This window comes from Arachis stenosperma, chromosome 4 (assembly GCF_014773155.1).
Source record: "Arachis stenosperma cultivar V10309 chromosome 4, arast.V10309.gnm1.PFL2, whole genome shotgun sequence".
Taxonomy (NCBI): Eukaryota; Viridiplantae; Streptophyta; class Magnoliopsida; order Fabales; family Fabaceae; genus Arachis; species Arachis stenosperma.
This window is the reverse complement of record NC_080380.1, coordinates 114321534-114345237: the sequence shown is the minus strand read 5'-3', so window position 1 is coordinate 114345237 and position 23704 is coordinate 114321534. Positions and strand designations below refer to the sequence as shown.

At 37.1% G+C, this 23704-nt stretch overlaps 2 protein-coding genes across 2 annotated transcripts; both read left to right on the top strand.

Moving 5' to 3' along the window:
* The first annotated feature begins 12051 nt into the window (after nt 1–12051).
* Nucleotides 12052–13374, top strand: LOC130975345 (uncharacterized). Its single transcript, XM_057900154.1, has one exon. It carries the CDS (start codon nt 12052–12054, stop codon nt 13372–13374), a length of 1323 nt encoding a protein of 440 aa, XP_057756137.1.
* An 8775-nt stretch (nt 13375–22149) lies between these two features.
* LOC130975343 (uncharacterized) lies at nt 22150–23690 on the top strand. Its single transcript, XM_057900153.1, has 2 exons — nt 22150–22746; nt 23016–23690. Exons 1-2 carry the CDS (start codon nt 22150–22152, stop codon nt 23688–23690), a joined length of 1272 nt encoding a protein of 423 aa, XP_057756136.1.
* The last annotated feature ends 14 nt before the right edge of the window (nt 23691–23704 follow it).

Here is a 23704-nt window from a genome sequence, read left to right as displayed (position 1 = left end):
TTGATAATTATCATGTTTGTGGTCAATGATTAGAATAGAAAACCTTGAATCTCAACCCTTTCCAAGATGTCTTTTAGCATTTTGATTTCTTTAGTTTTTTGCTTTACTTTCTTAATATTTAAATTCTTGCCAATTGCTATCTCACCCCCGATATTCTCATAGCCAATGATGACATGCATACCTCACTAAAACTCCTTTAAGAGATGACCTGAGATCTAATACTCTCGGTTTTTATTGGTTTGTGTTGTGACAAATAAATTAAACTTTGATACGGGTCATTTGTTATTTTGAAACTATACTTGCAACGAAGCGATTCTTTTTATTGAGAAAAATTCTAAACCAATGTTTGACTCACATCAAGATTTCCAAATTCCTTTCTCCTTAAATCTTGCTGGTACGTGTTCAATTGAGGAGTGATAGAACATATATGCTATAGAGTATTCTGATTTTGCTGTAAAGTTTCCAAACTTGTGATGAACCCAGGTAACTCTATCTTCTTTTTTCTCCAACTCTGTTTGGCAAATTATGTCAGCTATGTCTTGGTTAAACATGTTTTTAGTTTATTGTTGGTGCCAATTTCCAAATTCATCTAGTAACTATCTGACCCAAAGGAGGTGCTGGGCTCTATCGTCCACCCGGAAGAGCATGAAAGGTGCCACTGAACCAAACCAGGGATCATCCCAAAGCTTTATTGAACCTCTCCTTGCTACTCTCCACTTCGCTCCTTTTTTTTAAGACTTTTCTTCCCTCCAGCAGACTTTGCCAAGCTCAAGAGGGACGGACTCCAGTCTGAACATTCATGAATGAGGCAAGGCTAAAGTATTTATTTTTAAATATTTTGTAGAATAGAGAATGTTGTTTGATTAGAAGTCTCCAATCTTGTTTAGATAGCATTGACAAATTAAAAGCTTTAAGATTTTTTCAACCCATGCCACCAAATTTTTTCTCTCTGCTCATTATATCCCAACATCAATATTCACTTTACTTGTTTCGAACGAAAAGTGTGTATCAATATACTAGCGTCATCATCCACATGCACAAAATTAAGCTAATAATAATAAAGATTGATATATAATAAAAGTAAAAAAATATATATTTTATTTTATTAAGATATAAGTTTAGAACAATTCTCCTGCAAGTTATAAGTCTCATATACTACAAATGAAATTTTATTTTAAATAAAGGAGGATTATTTTTAGTCTCATTCACTTAACTGTCACGTGTGCGAGTTTGCGTGCCAACTCAACATTTTCTGCTAGTGAGTTACGTCAGAAAATAGACGGGAGACTGTTATGTCTGACAAAAAAAAATGTTGAAAATTGATATGTGTATTTTTTTAGATTAAAATGTCCGCTTTTAAAATTTTTAGAGACTGTTCATACCCTGGCCCAATAATGAAGGCCCATGATCAAGCAAAAGACCTAATCCAAAGGGTTGGGCCTCACCAGTACCAATCTTCATCCTACGAAGTCGGTACTCACCACGACTTGTTCTAAAGAAGTCGGGCACGAGGGTTAGCTGGCGGATAAACACTCATTTAAATGAGTAACTGCCCCTAGAATCTCTCTAACCACTTCCACGAGCCATATCCTAACCTCCCTAAGATAATGGGACGGTTAACACCCTAAAAATATGGCACTACTCCAACGGTGATTATTGGTTCACCACTATAAATACACTGACACCCCTCATGTATCTCTAAGTCCAATACTCTCTAGACCTGCTCACACTCTTGCTAACTTAGGCATCGGAGTGTCTTTGCAGGTACCACCCCCCATTCTTTCACGAGCACAAGTCGGACGGGGGTCCCCGAGTTGCAGACCCATTCGAAAGCCTCCTCCTTCACACGTTTGGGCCAACCAACGCCATCTAGCCCATCAATCTCCGGTTACCCACCGTAACATTGGCGCCGTTGCCGGGGACCCGAAAGATCAACCACTGATGGCGGACAGATCCCCCGAAGAGGGTCATGTGGAGTCAGATTCTGAACAAGAGAATCTAGACACAGGCAATAATGATGCAGACTTAACCCTCCACCAGGGAACCAATGATCAACACAGGGAAGGTACCTCCGGAGTAAAAAATTTGAAGGTGAACTCTTCAGAAGGGCGCGAATCAGAGAAAGAGGGACTATCCCATGCAACTGAACTTATGGGATTAGTCCACAGTCGCCTGGAACAGTTAGAACAAGAACGAGAGCGACAAAAGGAGACCGAAAAGAACCTAAAGGAGGAGATGAAACGACGAAAAGAGTTAGAAAGAAAACTCTTAAAGTTAGAATCCTCTCTCAAAGGCCGGAACTCTCGTGACGAGCAAGAAGAACCGCCCCTAGGAGGGGAGGATCCTTTCAGTGAGAACATAATGAGGGCAAAAGTTCTGAGGAACTTCAAAAGCCCCGATATGGACCTCTACGATGGAACCACGGATCCGAAGCATCACTTAAGCAACTTCAAAAGTCGGATGTACCTAGCTGATGCTTCCGACGCTACGATGCAAAGCTTTCCCGACCACTCTATCGAAAGCAGCGATGAAGTGGTTCGACAGCCTCCCCCCGAGGTCGGTCACCAGTTTTGAAGACCTCTCAAGGAAGTTTTTAATGAGGTTCTCTATCCAGAAAGACAAAGTGAAACATGCACCGAGCCTCCTGGGAATAAAACAGGAGGTAGGAGAATCCTTACAAGCCTATATGGAAAGGTTCAACAAAGCATGTTAAGAGATTCAAGACCTGCCCACAGAGGCAGTCATAATGGGGTTAGTCAATGGACTTAGAGAAGGTCCCTTCTCACAGTCCATATCTAAAAGACACCCCGTCTCTCTAAGTGATGTACAGGAAAGAGCTGAAAAGTACATCAATATGGAGGAAAATGCTAAGCTGAGAGACTTGAGTTGGCAACCTGGGCTGAGGGAGAGGGAAACCAAGAAAAGGAAGAACTCGGTCTCGAGAGGCCAAGAAAATACCACTCTTATACTCCTCTGAAAGTTTCTATAGTGGATGTATACAGAGAGATTTGTAATACTGAAAGGCTGCCGCCCCCTAGACCCATTAAAAATAAAAAAGGGGGAGCCGTAGCGACTACTGTGAGTACCATAAAATATATGGTCACTCCACAAATGACTGCTACAACCTTAAAAATGTGATAGAAAAGCTGGCTAGAGAAGATCGGCTTGACAGGTATCTCATAGAAAGGTCAGACAGTCATGGAAAGAGAAAGCGAGATGATATGGATAGAAGAGACCCACCACCGCAGACTCCGGAGAGACATATCCACATGATCTCAGGGGGGTTTGCGGGAGGGGGACTCACCAAATCCTCTCGCAAAAGACATCTCAAAAGAGTCTACCAGGTCGGAGAGGAGTCATCCGACCTCCCTACCATTTCATTCACAAAAGAAGATGGGCAAGGAATAATCCCTAGACACGATGATCCAGTGGTAATAACTATGATCCTGGCAAATGCCCATCTCCACAGAACCCTAGTAGACCAAGGAAGCTCAGTGGACATCCTTTTTAAGCCCGCTTTTAACAAACTAGGGTTGGATGAGAAAGAATTAAAAGCCTACCCCGACACCTTATACGAACTAGAGGACACGCCAATAAAACCACTGGGATTTTTGCCCCTCCACACCACTTTTGGAAAGGGGGAAAAATCAAAGACTCTGAGTATAGACTTCATAGTCATCGATGTGGGGTCAGCATATAACGCTTTAATCGGCAGAGCTACTCTTAATCGACTCGGAGCAGTGGTATCCACCCCCCACCTTTGCATGAAATTCCCGACCTCAGCGGGGATAGCAACGGTAAGGGGAGATCAAAAGTTGGCAAGGAAATGCTACAATGGAAGCCTAAATCTGAGAGGAAAGGGCAGAGAAGTTCACACAATACAGTTCGGCGGTGCAAGGGCCAGAGAAGAGCTGCGACCACAACCAGGAGGAAAAACCGAGGAGATACAGGTCGGCAAAGAGGAAGGGAAAAATACTCACATAGGAGCCAACCTAAGGGAAACCCTAAAACAAGGGTTGACTAAGCTCCTAAGAGATAACTCCGATCTCTTCGCCTGGAAGGCCTCCGACATGCCTGCGATAGACCCCGAGCTCATGTCCCACAAACTCTCGGTCTACCCGGGGTCCCGACCTGTACAACAAAGAAGACGCAAGCTCGGCCCGGAACGAGCCCTAGTAGTGGAAGAACAATTACAGGCGCTCTTAGAAGCTGGCTTCATAAGAGAAGTCAAGTACCCAACATGGCTAGCCAATGTAGTGCTAGTCAAAAAAAAAAATGGCAAATGGAGAATGTGTGTCGACTATACCGACTTGAATAAGGCATGTCCCAAGGACCCTTATCCACTGCCAAGCATCGATACCCTAGTAGACTCCAGCTCGGGATATCAATACTTGTCATTCATGGATTCCTACTCGGGGTATAACCAAATCCCGATGTACGAGCCAGACCAGGAAAAGACATCATTCATCACACCCAGAGCTAATTTCTGCTACGTGGTCATGCCATTTGGATTGAAAAATGCAGGAGCCACATACCAGAGGTTGATGAATAAGGTGTTTGCCTCTCACCTTGGGAGCCTAATGGAAGTATACGTCAACGACATGCTGGTAAAGACCAAGAAAGAAGTCGACCTCTTGTCAGACCTCTCACAAGTCTTTGACACCATAAGGCTGCACGGGATGAGACTAAATCCCGCAAAGTGCGCCTTCGCGGTGGAGGCAGGGAAATTTCTAGGATTTATGCTAACACAAAGAGGGATCGAAGCCAATCCCGATAAGTGTAGAGCCATCCTAGAGATGAAAAGCCCGACTTGTTTGAGAGAGGTCCAGCAGCTGAATGGACGACTTGCAGCCCTCTCCAGATTTTTGGCAGGATCAGCACTAAAATCCCTTCCACTGTTCTCCTTATTGAGAAAGGGATGTCAGTTTGAATGGACCCCTGAATGCGAGGAGGCGTTCCAGGAGTTCAAAAAGTTCTTAAGCCAACCTCCTATTCTGACCCGACCCGTAGCTGGAAAAGACCTCGTCCTATACTTATCTGTAGCAGACAAGGCTGTCTCATCAGCCCTGATAAAAGAAGACGAGGTCGGCCAACATCCAGTATATTTCATCAGTAAAGTTCTACAAGGCCCTGAGCTAAGGTACCACAAACTAGAGAAGTTTGCCTACTCCTTAGTAGTAGCCTCACGAAGGCTACGACCTTACTTTCAAGCTCACACAATAAGAATCCGTACGAACCAACCCATGAAGCAAATCTTCCAAAAGACGGATGTTGCAGGGAGAATGGTTCAATGGGCAATAGAGCTCTCCGAGTTCGACTTAAGATATGAAACTCGGACGGCAATTAAAGCCCAATGCCTCGCCGACTTTGTTGCAGAATACGCAGGGACCAGGAGGAAAAACCAACTACATGGGAACTCTATGTAGATGGATCCTCCAAAAAAACAGGAAGCGGTGCAGGCATAATATTGGTAGATGAAAGAGGAACCCAGATAGAGGTTTCCCTAAAATTTGAATTCCCAGCTTCAAATAATCAGGCAGAGTATGAAGCCTTGATTGCTGGATTGAAGCTGGCAGAGGAAGTCGGTGCTACAAAGGTGATGATATACAGCGACTCACAAGTGGTGACCTCCCAGATAAGCGGAGAGTATCAGGCAAAGGACCCAAAATGAAGAGGTACTTGGAGAAAACTCTAGAGCACCTTGGGCGCTTTGCAGAAACCGAGGTTAAACACATAACTCAGGATCTAAATAGCAGAGCGAACGCCCTATCCAAGTTAGCAAGTACCAAGCCAGGAGGGAACAACAGAAGCCTGATCCAGGAAACCCCCCAGGAACCCTCAGTGGTAAAAATAGAAGACAAACAAGAAGTCCTTGAGGTAGTCGGTTTAAACCTTGGATGGATGAACCCCTTGGTCGAATACATAAAATTTGACATCCTTCCAAAAGAAGAAAAAGAGGCCAGGAAAATCCGGAGGGAAGCACAACATTACACTTTAGTGAGAAATATTCTCTACAGAAGGGGGATATCAACACCATTGTTAAAGTGCGTACCGACCTCAAGAACCACCGAGGTGTTAGAGGAAATTCACAGTGGAATCTGCGGAAATCATCTCGGAGCAAGGTCACTAGCCAGGAAAGTAATCCGAGCTGGATTCTACTGGCCGACCTTGCAGAAAGATGCCACAGATTTGTGAAAAAGTGCCAACCATGTCAGATGCATGCAAATTTCCACGTGGCTCCCCCAAAGGAGCTCATCACTATCACTTCTCCATGGCCCTTTGCAAAATGGGGAATGGATTTGTTAGGTCCTTTTTCCCAAGCGCCAGGACAAGTCAAATACCTGATCGTGGGAATAGATTACTTCACAAAGTGGATAGAAGCAGAACCATTGGCCACCATCACCGCTCAAAGAAGTCGGAGGTTCCTCTACAAAAATATCATCACAAGATATGGGATACCTTATTCCATTACTACAGACAATGGAACCCAATTCACCGATTCTACCTTCAGAAGCCTAGTAGCCAGTATAAAAATAAAACACCAGTTCACCTCGGTGGAGCACCCGCAAGCCAATGGGCAAGCCGAGGCAGCCAACAAAGTCATACTGGCAGGGCTAAAGAAAAGATTACAAGAGGCAAAAGGAGCCTGGGCTGAAGAGCTCCCACAAGTGCTATGGGCTTACAGGACAACGCCCCAATCCGCCACTAGAGAAACGCCCTTCCGACTAGTCTATGGCGTAGAAGCAATGATACCCATAGAAATCAATGAACAAAGCCCAAGGGTAATTCTCCATGACGAGATCGGGAACATACAGGGGCACAAAGAAGAGCTCGACTTGCTCCCCGAAGTCCGAGAAGAAGCCCAGATAAGAGAAGCAGCGTTGAAGCAAAGGATGACTACAAGGTACAACAAAAAAAGTCATTCGAAGAACATTTGCCACGAATGACTTGGTATTGATCAGAAACGACATTGGACTCAACAAGTCAGGGGAAGGAAAATTCGCTGCTAATTGGAAGGGACCATACAAAGTCAATGAGGTCTTAGGAAAAGGTTATTATAAAGTGACCGACCTGAACGGCACCGAGTTACCAAGGTCGTGGCATGCTTGTAATATGAAAAGGTACTACAGTTAAAAGCGAACTCTACCCCCTGATGTACTCTTTTCCCAACTTCATGATTTTTTCCCAAAATCAAAGGGTTTTTTCTAGAGGAGGGTTTTTAACGAGGCATCATAGTAGGGGCTAAGGGAAATAGACTGTCAAAAACCCTTAGTAGCAATAAAGTATCTCCCTAATTAATAAAGATCTTTTTCATCTTGCAAACATCTCTTAAAATTCCTTTTTTGTTTTCTCTTTCTACGAAACGCGCCGACTTAAGCTCGACAAAACGTGAAAATCCCATGAACCGACCTAGAGGGTCGTCAGGATAAAACGACGAGGTACAAGTCGGTGTAAAGAGGTTATAGAAGTTGATCATGAGGAACTCGGAAACATTCTGACTCATAAGTCGAAATGGAAAACCGAGTAAAACAAAAATGAATCACGAAAGTAGCCTAAGTCATGAAAACTCAATAAATCAAAATTGAGTACTAGGAATAACAAAAGAGATCAAAAAACCCAAGAAAAGCTTAAAAGCTGTCCTAAAAATCCTTGAAAACAAAAAGGTTTAAAAAGATAGACAAGCCAAGAGTTTTCAGAAGAGATTAAGGAAACTTCCGAAACCAGAAAAGCATGCACGCATAAAGGTAACTTAAACCCTTATCCAAAAAAGGGTAGTTATTTAAAACCCTTATTAAAAAGGGTATTATAAAGTGTTTTGTTTACGGCCTTAAAAGGCCAAAAAATCGTTCAACACATCACCGCCAACACAAATAAAGAGTTTAAAAAAAGGGGGACCCACAGGCCGGCCCCCAAATAGCCAATAAAATTTACTTTTTTGGAAGAAGAGTAGACGGATCACCACCACCAGAGTCAGGAAGAGCGCCACCAGGACCGGGAAGAGAGGCATCCATAGGAGATGAAGATGAAGTCGAAGGAACGATAGAAGAGCTCGGAGCGTCCTTAGGGCGAGGAGGGGACTCGATGATCCTCTGTCCCCGAGTCTTCAATTCTGACTCAGAAACGATCACGGGGGCAGGAGGATCCACAATGGCACCATTAATAACAACTTTGTCAGGATCCAAAGGAGAAAGATCCAAGTCAGGAGCAATGACTCCGACTTGCTCCTTAAAAATCCTCCAAGCCTCCTCGGCCCCATCAGCAATAGAGTCCTCCAACTCGGTATAGGCCTTCCGAGAATTCAGCAAATCATTCTTCACAGACACAAGATCTTCAAATAAACTTTGATAACTGGCCTGTGCTGTTTTCCTCAAGTCCATCTCCATGTTGCATCGGGCTTGCAACTTCCTCTCCTTTTCCCGGAGGTTATCTCTCTCCTCCTTCAACTTGGTGACTTCCTCCTTCAACTCCCTCTCATGCTCTTGAAACATAAGAAGCCTCCCTTCCAGCTCTTCGACCTTCGAGGTCATTCCCAAAGAGCTGAGGGGAACCTTCTCAAAAATATCTAAGAGTTTGCCGCAAACCCCCGCCGCCTTGAGACTCTCCTCAACCAGAGTGGTAAGGTGGCTCCGAACAGAAACATCATCCATGCTTATGCGAACATGGGGGTAGATGTTCTTTCGGACGAATGCAAGAGCATCCGCCTTAACCTCGGAAGAGCCAGACTCTAAGGTCTTGCGCTTCTTCTTCTCTGGCTCAGGAGAAGGTCGGACGGAGGGGGCGGCTGAGAGGAAACCGAAGAAGAAATCACAATGGGCTGGGAAGGAGTCCCAACGTTCCGAGGAGGAGGAGGAGGAGAGATAACCGCCCTGGCGCCACCAGTCCTGGCGCGGGACCTTGCTCTGGCCTCCTGAACTCTCTGATAAGACTCCTGAGCATTTGTCTTCGCCATCTCTAAAAAAACAATAGATAATAGATTAAGACAAAGTCGGAAAAGTTAATCAGACAAGTCGGAAATCTAACAAACAAATGAGAGCTACCTAACTGTGCCTGGACAAAGGTCGGAGACCCCTGGAAAAACTTTTTAGTGTCCAAATATGGGGCCCTCCCCCACGCTTCTCGGAGGAACCCCACAATGGCTGCTTCTACCTCATCCAGGTCGTCCAGACCATATTTCTCGCAGGGGGAGGCCTCCAGCCAGTATAAAGGAAAGCGGGGAGAAAAATTATCATCCAGAAAAAAGGGGTGGTGACCCTCTACAGCTTGCACTTTGAAAAAATAATTTTTGAAGTCATGGAAAGATTCATCAAAAAGGGTGAAAACTCTCCGACCTTGTATGGCTCGGAAAGACACCCACTGTTGCTTATTGTTTAGCCCACTAAAGGGTTTGGTCATATGGAAAAGATAGAAAAAAATCCTCAAAGAGGTCGGGAACTCCAAATCCTGGCTAATAAATTGATAAAATTTCAAAAAACCCCAAGAGTTGGGGTGAAGCTGGGTAGGGGCAACTCGACAGTGGTGCAAAACAGACATCTCAAAATTCAAAAAAGGAAGAAAAACACCCAAACGAGTGATCATACATTCATACATAAAGAAAAAATGAGGGGCTGCCTCGTCGCCCCTCCCAAAACAAACCCGGTCTTCTGGACTCGAGACCACCAACTCATACTTCGGCTCGTCCTCCTCAGAAGTACAAATCCTGTGGCGAGTACGAAGGTGGGTGATAAACTCAGTATCAACCAAGGGTTCCTCCCCTAGGACCGTGACATCAACCCACTGAGAAAGAACATCTACGGAAGCCATTTCTTTTCTTAAAAAGGGTGACAAAAAACCTACAAGGGAAAAGAAAAGGAAAATAAAAAACACGGTCTCTAAAGGGAGGGAATACGGAACTAAAGTCTACAAACCAACCTACCTATCTACAAAATAAAAGCATGCAAATATAAGGCATGTTACAGAAGAAGAAAAAGCTAACCTTTATCTGAAAATGAAGGTTGGAAGAAGCGAAAATCTTCGGAACACAAGAGTGCAGCACGAACCAATGAAGAGGAGATTTGAAAAATCGCAGAAACGAAACAATGAGAGAGAGGGAAAGTATTTATAAGTACGTTAGGGGCACAATGGTAAAAGCGGGGCAGTCATTAATAAGAATGCACCGTTACCAAGACTATCAATCCTTACGCACATCCCTAACGGACACGATGTTTGATTAGACGTAACCGTCAGAACTAAAAGGCTACGAAAAGTCACGTCGGTTTCAGACCATCACGTCGGTCCTCCTACAAGTCGGCTACGACCCCGAGTAGAATACTCGAACCCAAATCTTGAAAAAATTGGGCTCGAGTAGGGGCACTGTTCATACCCTGGCCCAATAATGAAGGCCCATGATCAAGCAAAAGACCTAATCCAAAGGGTTGGGCCTCACCAGTACCAATCTTCATCCTACGAAGTCGGTACTCACCACGACTTGTTCTAAAGAAGTCGGGCACGAGGGTTAGCTGGCGGATAAACACTCATTCAAATGAGTAACTGCCCCTAGAATCTCTCTAACCACTTCCACGAGTCATATCCTAACCTCCCTAAGATAATGGGACGGTTAACACCCTAAAAATATGACACTACTCCAACGGTGGTTATTGGTTCACCACTATAAATACACTGGCACCCCTCAGTTATTTCTAAGTCCAATACTCTCTAGACATGCTCACACTCTTGCTAACTTAGGCATCGGAGTGTCTTTGCAGGTACCACCCCCCATTCTTTCACGAGCACAAGTCGGACGGGGTCCCCGAGTTGCAGACCCATTCGAAAGCCTCCTCCTTCACACGTTTGGGCCAACCAACGCCATCTAGCCCATCAATCTACGGTTACCCACCGTAACAGAGACTAATTTTGATAATTACTACGTCAGAAAATAGACTGGAGATTGATTTATCTATTAGCGTAAAATCGTGGAGATATTTTTATATTTTTCTTAGAACTAAAATATCCACTTTTAAAATTTTTGGAGATTGATTTGGGTAAACACTCTTTATTTTTTTTCATTTTCAAAGATTAATGTACCGTAAATTTTTGAAAATAATAATTAAAGACCATACATTATTTAATCCTTAAAGCTAGTAAGTAGTGTCTCTTAAATATAAAAAATCTTAAAAATTAGCGTATAGTAGATCTATTTCAAAAATTATACGAATATTGTTAGTTAGGAGTCATAAGCAGATCCGATCGATCGGATGATTCCGAATATTTAACAAATCTGATACAACTGGTTCGGTTTATTTTAGGTAATCAGGTCAAACGGATAAAATTTTATTAGAACAGATGAACAATTGGTTCATGTATTGGATTTGACTATCAAAATCCATTACCTACCCGAACTAATGACCCTCTTCTATTTTTCTTAATTTTTATGTTATATTATATGCTATGTATGACTAAGTATACCGAGCTCATTCTCAGAGTTTAAATCTAACCCTAATAATAAGAGACACACATGACATTAGTGTCTCACTCTATTAATACAGAGTAATCATTATACTTTATCTCTCTTTTAGGCACTGCATCACTCAGAAACTCGCCAAAGGCAAATCCTCCCTCTTCTGCTATTTGTTATAAAAATCTTAAACTCGCACCAACTTGTTATATCAACCATTTAAACATATAACCTCAAATCCTCAATCAAACTTTTTATTTCTGTGTTCGATCACACATCCTAGAAAATGTATCACATGTATGTATGTGTCGATTTCATTCAAAACAAAGAAACCATTGCAATTATGACAAAAACCACCATGTCCTTTGGAAAATATTTCTAGCTAGCTATGAGCCATTGCAATTGTCGTGATGTACCCTTAAAATTATTCCTTGATAATTCGTACATGTTTATAAATAAAATTCTATGACAGGTTCATTTATTTCAATTCATTTCTATTAACTCCAACACCAACGCATAAATTTGTGTCATCTCCTATAATATAGTTCCACTCCGTACTACAACTTCAATATTCAAATTTGTTGCCTTAAAAAGCATAACATTTTATAGGCATAACAATCATGGGTGCTAAGAAAACCTCCAATGATGAGAGTATATTCAGTCATAGCCGCATTACAAAATTATCCGTTGTAATCTATGCCTTGATATTTGTTGTTATTATCCTCTTCAATTCTGATCGAAATATCAATTCGTCGTCTTCTTCTGGTTCTTCATCAGATTCAACTGATAGTTCCACAAACCAAAATCAAACTTCTAAGTCTAGTGATGAAACAAACGACACATTGTCATCAAATTCTGCAAAGGCTAATAATGGTGTAAATTCTCATAGTTTCAACATGGAGCCAAATACGCAAGGAGAGGTAGATTATGAAGAAAATGAAGATCTTATGATTCCATTGCCACAAATGACAAAGCCACAAAGAATTGCATGGTTTAGGTCACAGCTTCCTAAGCTTCAAATGCTAAAATCAAGAAATGACTCTTCATTCCATGCAAGAGTCTCTAATTTCTTCACCCAAAATTGCTCAACGCGCTTTTACGCCATATGGCTTTCGCCGGCGAAATTCTTCGGCCAGAGGGAGTTCATGACTATGGACACCCTTCTTAAGGTCCACCCTCAAGGTTGCTTGCTGATCCTATCAAGCTCAATGGATTCGGTACTCGGGTATCGGATCCTGAAGCCTTTGATAGATCGCGGGCTTAAAGTGCTCGCGATTGCACCTGATTTGCCGGTTCTGGTCTTGAACACCCCTGCCGAATCTTGGCTCGAAGAGCTAAAGAGCGGCAACAAGGACCCCGGAACCGTCCCGTTGTTCAATAACCTCTCCAACTTGATTCGCCTCGCCGTACTTTACAAGTACGGCGGCGTTTACTTGGACATAGATTTGATTTTCTTGAAGGACTTGTCATCACTGAGGAATGCAATTGGAGCACAAAATATGGACCCTGTGACAAAAAAATGGTTGAGGTTGAACAACGCAGTTATGGTATTTGACAAGAAACACCCTATTCTTTTAGACTTCATTGAGGAATTTGCACAAACATTTGATGGGAATAGATGGGGGCATAATGGTCCATACATGGTTTCAAGAGTTGTGGGGAGAGTTGGAAACACACCAGGGTATGACATTACTATTTTGCCCCCAAAGGCGTTTTATCCTGTGGATTGGAACAAGATTCCGGAGTATTACAAGAAGCCTGAAGATGAAAATGGATCAATTTGGGTGGAGAATAAGGTGAGGGAATTAATGTATGGAGTGGGTACATACACGCTTCATTTGTGGAACAAGAGGACTAGAAAGCTGGATATTGAAGATGGAAGTGTTATGGCGAGATTGTTCACTGATCACTGCGTTGTTTGCTATGGTGTCACCAGGAATTAAAGAGAGTATTCCATATTTTTAGAAGATTTTTATTACTAAATAAAAAAAATACATTCTTTCTTGAATTTCTTGATTCATTCTCTATTGCATTAATTTGATATAAAAAGGTTCTTGTTAAAGCATATGTAAATTGTAATGTGTGCTTTAAAAATAATTACTCATTTTCTAATTTTCTGTATAATTATTTATAATTATAAATTAAAATATGTAGTTGTTAACACTCCATGAATATACAAAAGTTTTCCAATGTGATCTCTTATATTGTAGCTTTGATAGGTGGATGTTTCTCTCTCTATGTGTCAATTCATTGTGATTTAATTCATAGAATAGAAAAATTATAAATAGATAATGAAAATACTAAACAATATAAATAATAGATTTATTGAATATTTATTTTATTAAGTGTACAAATACTTATTCTAATATTAAAATTTAGATGAATAATTTAAAAATAGTATATTTTTATTTAATTGATAATTATTCATATTATTTAAAAAAATTATTAATTACCTAACATAAACCGATAGGATATACTCAATTCCAATCACCATATATGCTATAGCCACACGGTTCTCAAGAAGTGTGTGTGTGGCAATGTTGTCAAGATTTATTTTTTGAAAGATTAAGATGGAAGTAATTGAAATCTATGACAGAGAATTGGAAATGATATATGGTGGGCTTCCAAGAGATCTCAAATTTATATATTGAGAACAAAAACATAAGATTCTTTTCTAATATGAAGATATAACCATCCAAGATAAAAGAATACTTAAAGTGATAGAACTATTAAACAATGAGAATGTCTTTGTTGGAGAAAGAATAATTTAGGGCTTAAAAGATTATGTAAAAATATTTTAAATAAATGGTTTAAATTGCATTGTACTAAACTTGTTAAAAATATTAGTTTTTACCTAAAATTAAATATATTTGTAGACCGACTCTAACATGGTCTAGTTGAATTAATTCTATAATGATATTTTTTTTTTGACAAATTGATGAATGATTTTTTTTGTTTTTAGACTTTGTCACATGAGCCAGACTCACAACCCATTCAAACAAAAAATTCAAGTTCAATTACTATCCACTATCCAATAACATTACACATGCGCTCTACAACTTTATCTTTTACCTTTTCATATGCATAAATTTTAAGAAAATTAAGATAAAAAAATAAAAAAAAGTTTTTAAAAAAACTTTAAAGACATAAAAATATTAATAACAAAAAAAATAAATTTAAAAAATTAAATTATTTTTGTTCGAATAATAATAATAATAATAATAATAATAATAATAATAATATCAATGACGATGATAATAATAAAAATAAATGTAATAATAATAACAAAAATAATGAGGGTGACATCTACTACTATTACTACTACTACTACTACTAATAATAATAATAATAATAATAATAATAATAATAATGAGGGTGATATAGAGTGATGGACTTAGAAAATTTTAAAAGTGAAGGCAAAAATTTATACACTAAAATAAATTTTGTTGAACATCATTAATTATATGAAGATATAAAAATTAAAAAAATTAACGAATATTTTTTTTAAATACTATTCATTATATAATTTATTAAAAATATTTTTTATTTTTAAAACTTTAACTTAAAATATTTTAATTAAATTATAGATAACTTTTTATTTTAACTAATTTTTTTTATACACATTTAATACTAAAAGACTATTTTAATTGGCACATTAACAACTAATGATATACTATTACTTATAATTTAAAACTAGAATTATATATAAATACTAGAAAAATTAAATCTATATATAAAAGTAAGTTTATATAAAATAATAGAACCTTAATTTACAATTTTTTTTCTTTCTTTCTTTTAAAAATAATTAAATTTATTATATATTTTTTAATTTAATTTTGATATAATATTAGATGAAAAATTTTGTTCATCTATTTAATTATGTATTGTAATTAAAATATTTTGTCATTACTATTTTTAAAATAAAAAATATATTTTAAATTAGTAAATTAATTAATTCATTTTAAAATTTTATATGCAACACAGGTACATATAATAGAATAAAAGATAAAAAAAGTAATAAAGATAAATAAATTAAAAATAAAATAAAATATATAAAGTCATGAAGAGAATAAAATATTAGATTAATACCTAAGTTATAATTGTTTGAATTAAAATTTGTAATTAAAAATATCAAAAGAAGAAACAATGAAATTGAAAGATATATAAAGTCATAGAAATTATATAAAAAAAATAGAAAATTTAAAATTTACCTTTTGATAAAAAGAAAATGACTACTAAATAAAGAATGAAAAAAATATGTTAAAAATATAAAAATAAAAAAAGATTTAAGGAACACAAAGAAATGACGACAAAAAACTAAATTTAATTAGATTAAATAATAATTAAAATAAAAAAATAAAAAATAAATTTAAGACTTTAGTGAATTAAATTTAATTTATTTATAATAAAATTATTTAAGATTTGAAATAGAAATACATTATATATAACTATTTTTTTTTTTAATGAAAACCAGTGACGGCAAGTGCCCCTCGTGTGCTTACTGGGTCCGTGCCTGGTGATATACAACAACAACAACTACAAAAGCAAGACTCAGGGACGGAGGTTGTATGGGAGGGACGGCCTCGAAAAATGTAATATGATACCCTCTCTTAGTCTCTCTCGTATAATAATGTTAACAAATAATAATAATAATAATAATAATAATAATAATAATAATGAGTTTGTGAGTGTGTGAAAGTATAGTTTTGATGTGTGGTGATTTGGTGAAGCAAATGATTTGATATTTGAACCGATTCACAAGTTATTTTTTATTATTTGTGAACTGATTTTTTTATTTTTTATTAATTTTTTTACTATCTAATCCTTTAAGGTTCAAAAGATTTTTTTTATCGAAAAAAACCCCTTAAACAATATATATCTATGTTATGGTATGTTACACAAAGTTGTTAAAATTAAAGTAATATTTGTTTACTATTAAACAAATATTTTTAATTTAAAAATAAAAAATAACAAAAATATAACAAAATAATTTTAATTTTAATTATGGTAGTTATAGTAGACACGCCACCTATAAATATTATGCTATAGTGATTATCGTTATAATAGTAATATTGACTATATAATTTTAATAATATTTAAAAAATATTGTTAAAATTAAAAAATAAAACTTTTTAATGTTTTTTAATATAAAAATAAAAGTATATTATAAAAATATAATTCTAATTTTTAACAATATTTTTTAAAGTGCCGTTAAAGTTATATATATATATATATAACTACTATAGTCAGTGTAGACTACATTATATATATATATATATATATAATTAACATCTTGTTAAGTATTATGTATCTGTTGAAGGGAAACTTTATCCAACTTTGGTCTTCGGCTACTATTATGTTTGTGAAAATAGTAACATCTTACTATATAAAATTTTACGCTTAAATCGTAAAATAGAAGTGGGTGTTTTACGACTTTTAAAATAAAGTATATGTACATATAATAATTGAAAGAATATAATATTCAAAGAGTCATGAAGGATATAGTTAAAGCAAATCGTGAAAATTAAAAGTGCAACGCTCAGAAATAACGTTTACTTGTGTACGGAGAAAGCTAAGTTACATATACATACATATATAGAAAATGAGAATAGAGAGAGTCAATGATACAAAATATTCAAGCTTCGAGCTCAGTCTGCGAAGCTAAGACTGGCCAGAGAATATTTACATACATGAATATGAAATCCGAGTCCTAAAATACAAAAAAAAATCATAATTCTCCATAAAACCTCTATGAGGTGCAAAAAGTAAAACATATATATAAGGAGAGTTCTATACACAAGGATATATCTAAACAGAACAAAATATAAAATCCCAAAATGTCCCACTTTGCTGTAGAGAGCTCCAGACGCCTAGCGAGGTGCATCTTGACCTGCATCTGAAAAACACAAATATCTATATGAAAGGAGAACTGGGGTTCTCAGCATGATAATGGTGCCGCATACATAAAATATAAGGTCCTGGAAAAGTTAGAGGCAATCTTAGAACTCCAACACTCAAATTATAAAACTTAAAGATTTAAAATGGAAACCATAAACAAGGTTGATTTTCTAAGGTTCCTAAACTTAACCAAAACTCTATCCAAATCCTCCATCATCCGCTTTCCTCTAGATCTTCCAACTCCGGTGGAATCACACAGACAAACAAGCAGACAATGGCAAACACAATTAGAATACAAGTAATGCAGGTAGCAAGTATAGCAATTAGGCATACTAATTTACAATGGCACTCTCAGTTAATGCACAAACAATAAAATCAAACATATGCATATGATGTATGCATGTCTTATGGCTGATGAGTCATCTGTCGGTTATCAATCCAACCCGACATGTCCGGCTACTAAACCTAGGACAGTCCCTCATACGCGCATTCCCAAGAGTCTATGCATAGCTTTTTCTCATTTATAAATAAATTCTGCTCATTAGGGGAACCTTTCCAGGGATTTATAAGTGCTCGGTCACCGTTGCGATGTAGGGTCAACAGATTATCGAATCTCAACCTAAAGCACATGGTGGCAAGCCACTGCTTTTACTCATAAAAACTCGTATCTCAGTTAAAAGAAGTGCATAAGCCACATTAGTATTCATATTCATTCATAATCATTCATTATAGCCATAAACATCACATATACGTCATATCTTTGTACTTGATCTCATACATAATTCATCATATTTCAAGCTTACTTCACCTTTAAGTTACCATCCCTTCCTAGCTTTATCTCATCACTAAGCATACAACTAAGGTCAAGGGGCTAAAAGAGTAAAAATAGAGGTTTAAAGGTTAAAAATTACGTTTTAATACACAAAATTTCACTTTGCTGAAAACAGGAGTTCTACATATGCGGGCATGTCTCACGTACGTAGGGATTTCAACCCGAGAGCATTGGCTACGTCACGTACCAACACTCGCATACGCAACCCCTCAAAATTTCAGGTCTCGCGTACGCATACACCTGCTCGTGTACGCAAGACACCAAACCCGAAGGGAATGGCCGCGTCACATGCGGGTGTTCGCGTACGCGAATTCTGCAGGGTAGGCAAAAATTGTTAAGTGCTGCAGAATTTCAATTATTAACACCAAACGTCCGACGCGCATAACTTTTTTGTTTGAAAATATTTTTCATCCATTCTTTGAACGATGTAAACTTCACGGACCCAATTTTCATATGAAACAGGTTTGAGAAATTTTGGAGGTTCGGAAGCCGAGTAATGACTCGCCAAAGTTCGGCCAAAAATAAGTTTTTCACAAAATTTGTCAAACCTCTATTTTCACCAATCTCATATCTCAATACTAAAACTCTAAGCTTTTTGACAACATCTAAACATACCAATTCACATTTCAATGCTTAATTCATTTCATAATACCCCAATACACAACTCCAATAAGCTTAACATCTTCAACTCACAATCAATCAACTCAACCTCAAAATTCATACTCAATTCACAGTCATATACTCAACTATCATCATCACGGTTCATCATTATCAACAATTCACTAATTTTCAATACTATCAACCCATTCTCAATCATTAATACAATTCGACAAATTCCACAACAGTTATAACACAAGTCCTCAATCTCGTCAATCATCATTACACATTATAACATGTTCAATCCTTCACCAAAAACCACTAAACATGCATCAAACATACAATTCAACTTATCCTAAGTCGTCTAGCTTATATTTTCACAAGACATTATATATTATATAAGAGAAACCAAAATCATACCTTGACCGATTTCCTCATATAGCCCAAAGATAACTCAATTAGGCAAGGTCCAAGTCTCCTCCACCAAAATTCAGCACCCAAGCTACCACTCAAGCTTTCAATATTCACAATTTTACACTAATTCACATATATACACTACCTAATTCACATTGCTACATTCAAATATACCAACATAACATTCAAGCACAATAAATCAAGAAATCTGCTAGGGTTCAAGAATCCTCACCTTACCCAAACAACAATAGGACTAAATTAAACAGTTTTCTCAAGCTAGCTTGACCCTAAATACCAAAATCATCAAATTTCAATACATAATGACTCTAATTTTTGAAAATTAGGGAAAGAAGAAACTGAGAGTGAGATTGAGAGTTCCTTACCGAATTGGTTATCAGATTTTGTAGGGCTCAATGCGGTGGACGCGTGACCGCAAACGGTGTGGCGATCGGAGTTCGGAGTGAGAAGTTATATGAGATTAAAGTGGAGGGTTAGGGTTGTTTCTTATTTCTCTTCTCCTGCATGCATGCCCAGCGTGTAGCAACAATGAGGAAGAAGGGGAGGAGCTGAAGCTCATTTGTTTAAGTGAGTTGGTTGGGTCCAGAGGTCCGGTTTGGATCTAGTTCGTTTGGTTCGGTCCGTTCGGTCTATTTTTGGGTCAAATTCTTTAAAATTAGTGTCAAAATTCATGTTTTAATTAATCTTTTTTTTAATTGCTTCGCATTAAATAAAATAAGTTTTTTAATTTTTAAATTATTAATTATGTAGAAGAGTATTGTATTTGAAATTTGAATAAATATATTTTTTAATAAATTTATTTAAATTATACCACAAAAAAATATTTTGTTTCATGCAAAACAATTTAAAAAATGGCTTAAAAGATGTTAAGAGTACTATCAAAGGCTTAGATAAATACACGTTATGAGTAGTAAATCGAATCTATTAGTTAAAGCCAGCATGCTAGTAAATCGAAGCTAATAGTATTGATTTATCCTAAACCCTACGTATCGATTTATCCTAAACCCTACTGTCGAATTTACCAGCGAATAAATCTGACGGTAATATATTGCGGGTTAACAAAGCACAGAGTTACCCTAAGTAGGTTTACCGTCAGAATTTTCTGCGGGTAAATCCGACCATAAATATTGCGCTTATTTTTCCCGTTTTTCCTCCAATTATTACCGGCGAATTTTCCGTCGAAAATAAAAATCCGCCGAAAATATTTTGACCCAACGAATTCGACGCCTAAACCACCGGTAAGTACGTCGGTACTTTGTAAAACTAAATCTGGCGGTAAATTTGACAGTATTCAGTGCTTTTCTTATAGTGTCTGTCGCTCTTATTTCTTTTTTTAGGAGCATTGATTCTCATATTAGACTTGAATGAACATGTTTATATTATATTACCATCTTATTTAATTGAATGAATATAAGTTTACACTTATTGGATTGAATTCTTCTCAGAAATAAAAATAGCACCGAAATTTGTTTAAAGTAACGTTGGGATTTAAATATAATGATATAAAAAAGTAGAAAATAAATTGCATACTGAAAAATCACATTGATAGATAAAAAGAAATAAAATAGCACCAAAATTACTTAAAGTTGACACAAAAATATCTCATATATAAAACAACACATAAATTTCTAAAAAATAACACCGAAATATCTTCACTAAAACAACACATAAATTTCTTCATCGCCGAAAACTCACGTCCACCGCTGTTTGATCGTTGCCGTCGCATCTGCTCCAGTCATCGTTCCCACTACTCAAAATCGTCTCCTCCGTTGCAGCATGTCTCGCGTTGCCACTCATCTCCTCTGTCTCGTTCCTTTGTCGAACAGCCTCTGTTCTGCCATTACAACTACCCAAGCTCGTCTCCTCCATCTCGCTCTTCCATCGCACAGGAACTCCGTCGCACAGTCCTTGCTCTGCTGTTGCCACTACTCAAGCTCATCTCCTCCATCTCGTTCCTCCATCGCACAGCCCGTTCTGCCACGCTCCAGCCCTCTTTGCTCCAGTTCGCTGCGCTTCGTCTCATGTGTCCGTCGTACTCCCTCTCCCTCACCTCTGTGCTCTATGCTCTGGAAGGTATTTTTAGTTTTTCCATTTTTCTGAGTTAATTGTTGTTTCTCTGAGTTAATTTCCTTGATTGTTGATTGTTGTTAACAGGGAAAGATTGTTGATTGTTGTTTTTATTGAGTTAATTTTATTAAATTATTGTCAAATTTCGGAGTTAATTTTGTACTTTTGTTCTAAACTTCTGATTTTGAGTTCATTTCTGTAGGTTTTTTATGTTTATGGTGATAGCAATTTTTTATTGTGTTCAAGTTATGAGAGATTTAAGGTGGTTTTTGATTTTCTGAGTTAGTTATCATTGATTGTTAATTTTTTGGAGTTTAGTGTTCTTGAATTTGTTAATTTTGTTTTGCTATGGCTGTTGACATGTTGAGGTTATGCTATTGAATTTTTAGTAATTGTAATTTATATTTAATTAAACCGTTTTCACCACAGTTGGATTTCGGTTAGATCATTAAATTATTAAATCAGTTATTCAATCGGTTCATTGACTGATCCGGTTTTTACAATTTTAGTATTTTGCTTGGTTCCATAATTTTATTGTTTTATTAAATGAAAAAGAAAAAATAAGTATAAAAGAAGAGGAGTTATTAGAAGTAATTTTATACAATTATTTTATTTTTATCTAAAATGAATATTTTTTTTAATTATCTCCTTTAAATTCATGTGTGTATTTATAAATGTAAACTTACTTAAAACGACAGGAAATATTAAAGTGATTAAAAAGACACTTCAAAGAGATTAAATACAGATGTAAAATGATATTCAAAGTATTTTGTGAATGCATGTCAATAGGGAATACATAGCCATAGGTATATATGTTCATTCTTTCCTAAGGTTTCTCACATAATTGAACAAAAAGAAAAAGGCTATTAATCTTTAGGCCATAATAGCCATTATGGGTGCTGATCAGAAAATCTCTCAGAATATCAATGATCACGCCGGGCTACAAAACCGCGTTACAAAATCAATTGTTATCTTCTATGTCTTTATTGTTGCCACTATGTTCTTCATCAATTCTGATATAGATATCATTTCTAGTTCTCCAGCACTCTCATCATTTGGATTCATAATGCAAAAACAAACTCATCAAGGTGAAAAGAGTGGTGTGAATCTTCAGCTTTCCATAGAAAAAAATCATGAAGAAGAAGAAGAAGAGAATCTAATTCCACCACAAAATGTTACAAAAGAAGAAAGAATGGCGTGGTTCAGGAAAAACTTACCTAAATTTGAGATACTCAAACCAAGCTATAACCCATCTTCAGCTTCATTTCATTTAAGGGTCCTCAGCTTCCTCACTCAAAATTGCTCAACATTTTTCTTCGCCATATGGTTGTCGCCAGCGAAGAATTTTGGCAAAAGGGAGTTCATAACGTTTGACACACTTTTCAAGGTCCACCCTCAAGGATGCTTGCTGATCCTATCAAGATCCATGGAGTCGAAACGAGGTTACCGGATCCTGAAACCGCTCCTAGACCGCGGCTTTAAAGTTCAAGTAAGAGAATAGTCTACGAATTTAGTTCTAAAACTATTGATATTAACAGCTTAGTTCCTAAAAGACCAAAATAAATTCATGATACTTGAAAGATTACTTTATTTCATAATATCATCTCGGTTTCACTTTTCCTAACTATAATGCATGAGTTTTTTTTTTTTGTTTAATTTTCTCGAAGGGATAAATTGTCAACATTCGTTTAAAAGTAAAACTATCAATATTTGGAATTTTCAATTTATCCAAGACTAAATTAGTTGCTTACTCTGCAGGCAATTACTCCGGATTTGCCATTCTTGGTCAAGAATACCCCAGCTCAATCTTGGCTTGAAGGGATCAAGAATGGCAACAGGGACCCTGGATCAATCCCAATATCTCAGAACCTCTCAAATTTGATGAGGCTAGCAATGCTATACAAGTATGGTGGTGTGTATTTGGACACAGATTTGATCTTTGTGAAGGATATGTCAGAATTGAGAAATGCAATTGGAGCACAATTTGTTGATCTAGAGACAAAACAATGGTTGAGGCTAAACTCAGCAATTATGATATTTGACATGAAACATCCAATTCTACTTGATTTACTAGAAGAATTTGCATCAAGTTTTGATGGTAATAAATGGGGTCACAATGGTCCTTATTTGGTTACTAAGGTTGTGGGGAGAGTAGTTGAAGGTAAACTAGGGTACAATTTAACTGTTTTGCCACCTAGTGCATTTTACCCTGTGGATTGGAACAAGATTAAGGACTATTACAAGAAGCCTACAACTGATTCTGGAACAACTTGGGTGGATAATAGGTTTGTGGAATTGATTTATGGAGGGAAGACTTATGCACTTCATTTGTGGAACAAGAAGACCAGAGATCTTGAGATTGAAGAGGGAAGCGTCATGGAAAAATTGTTCACCGATTATTGCCTTACTTGTTCCAATTTTACTAGGACTTAGTCAAGTAATTTATT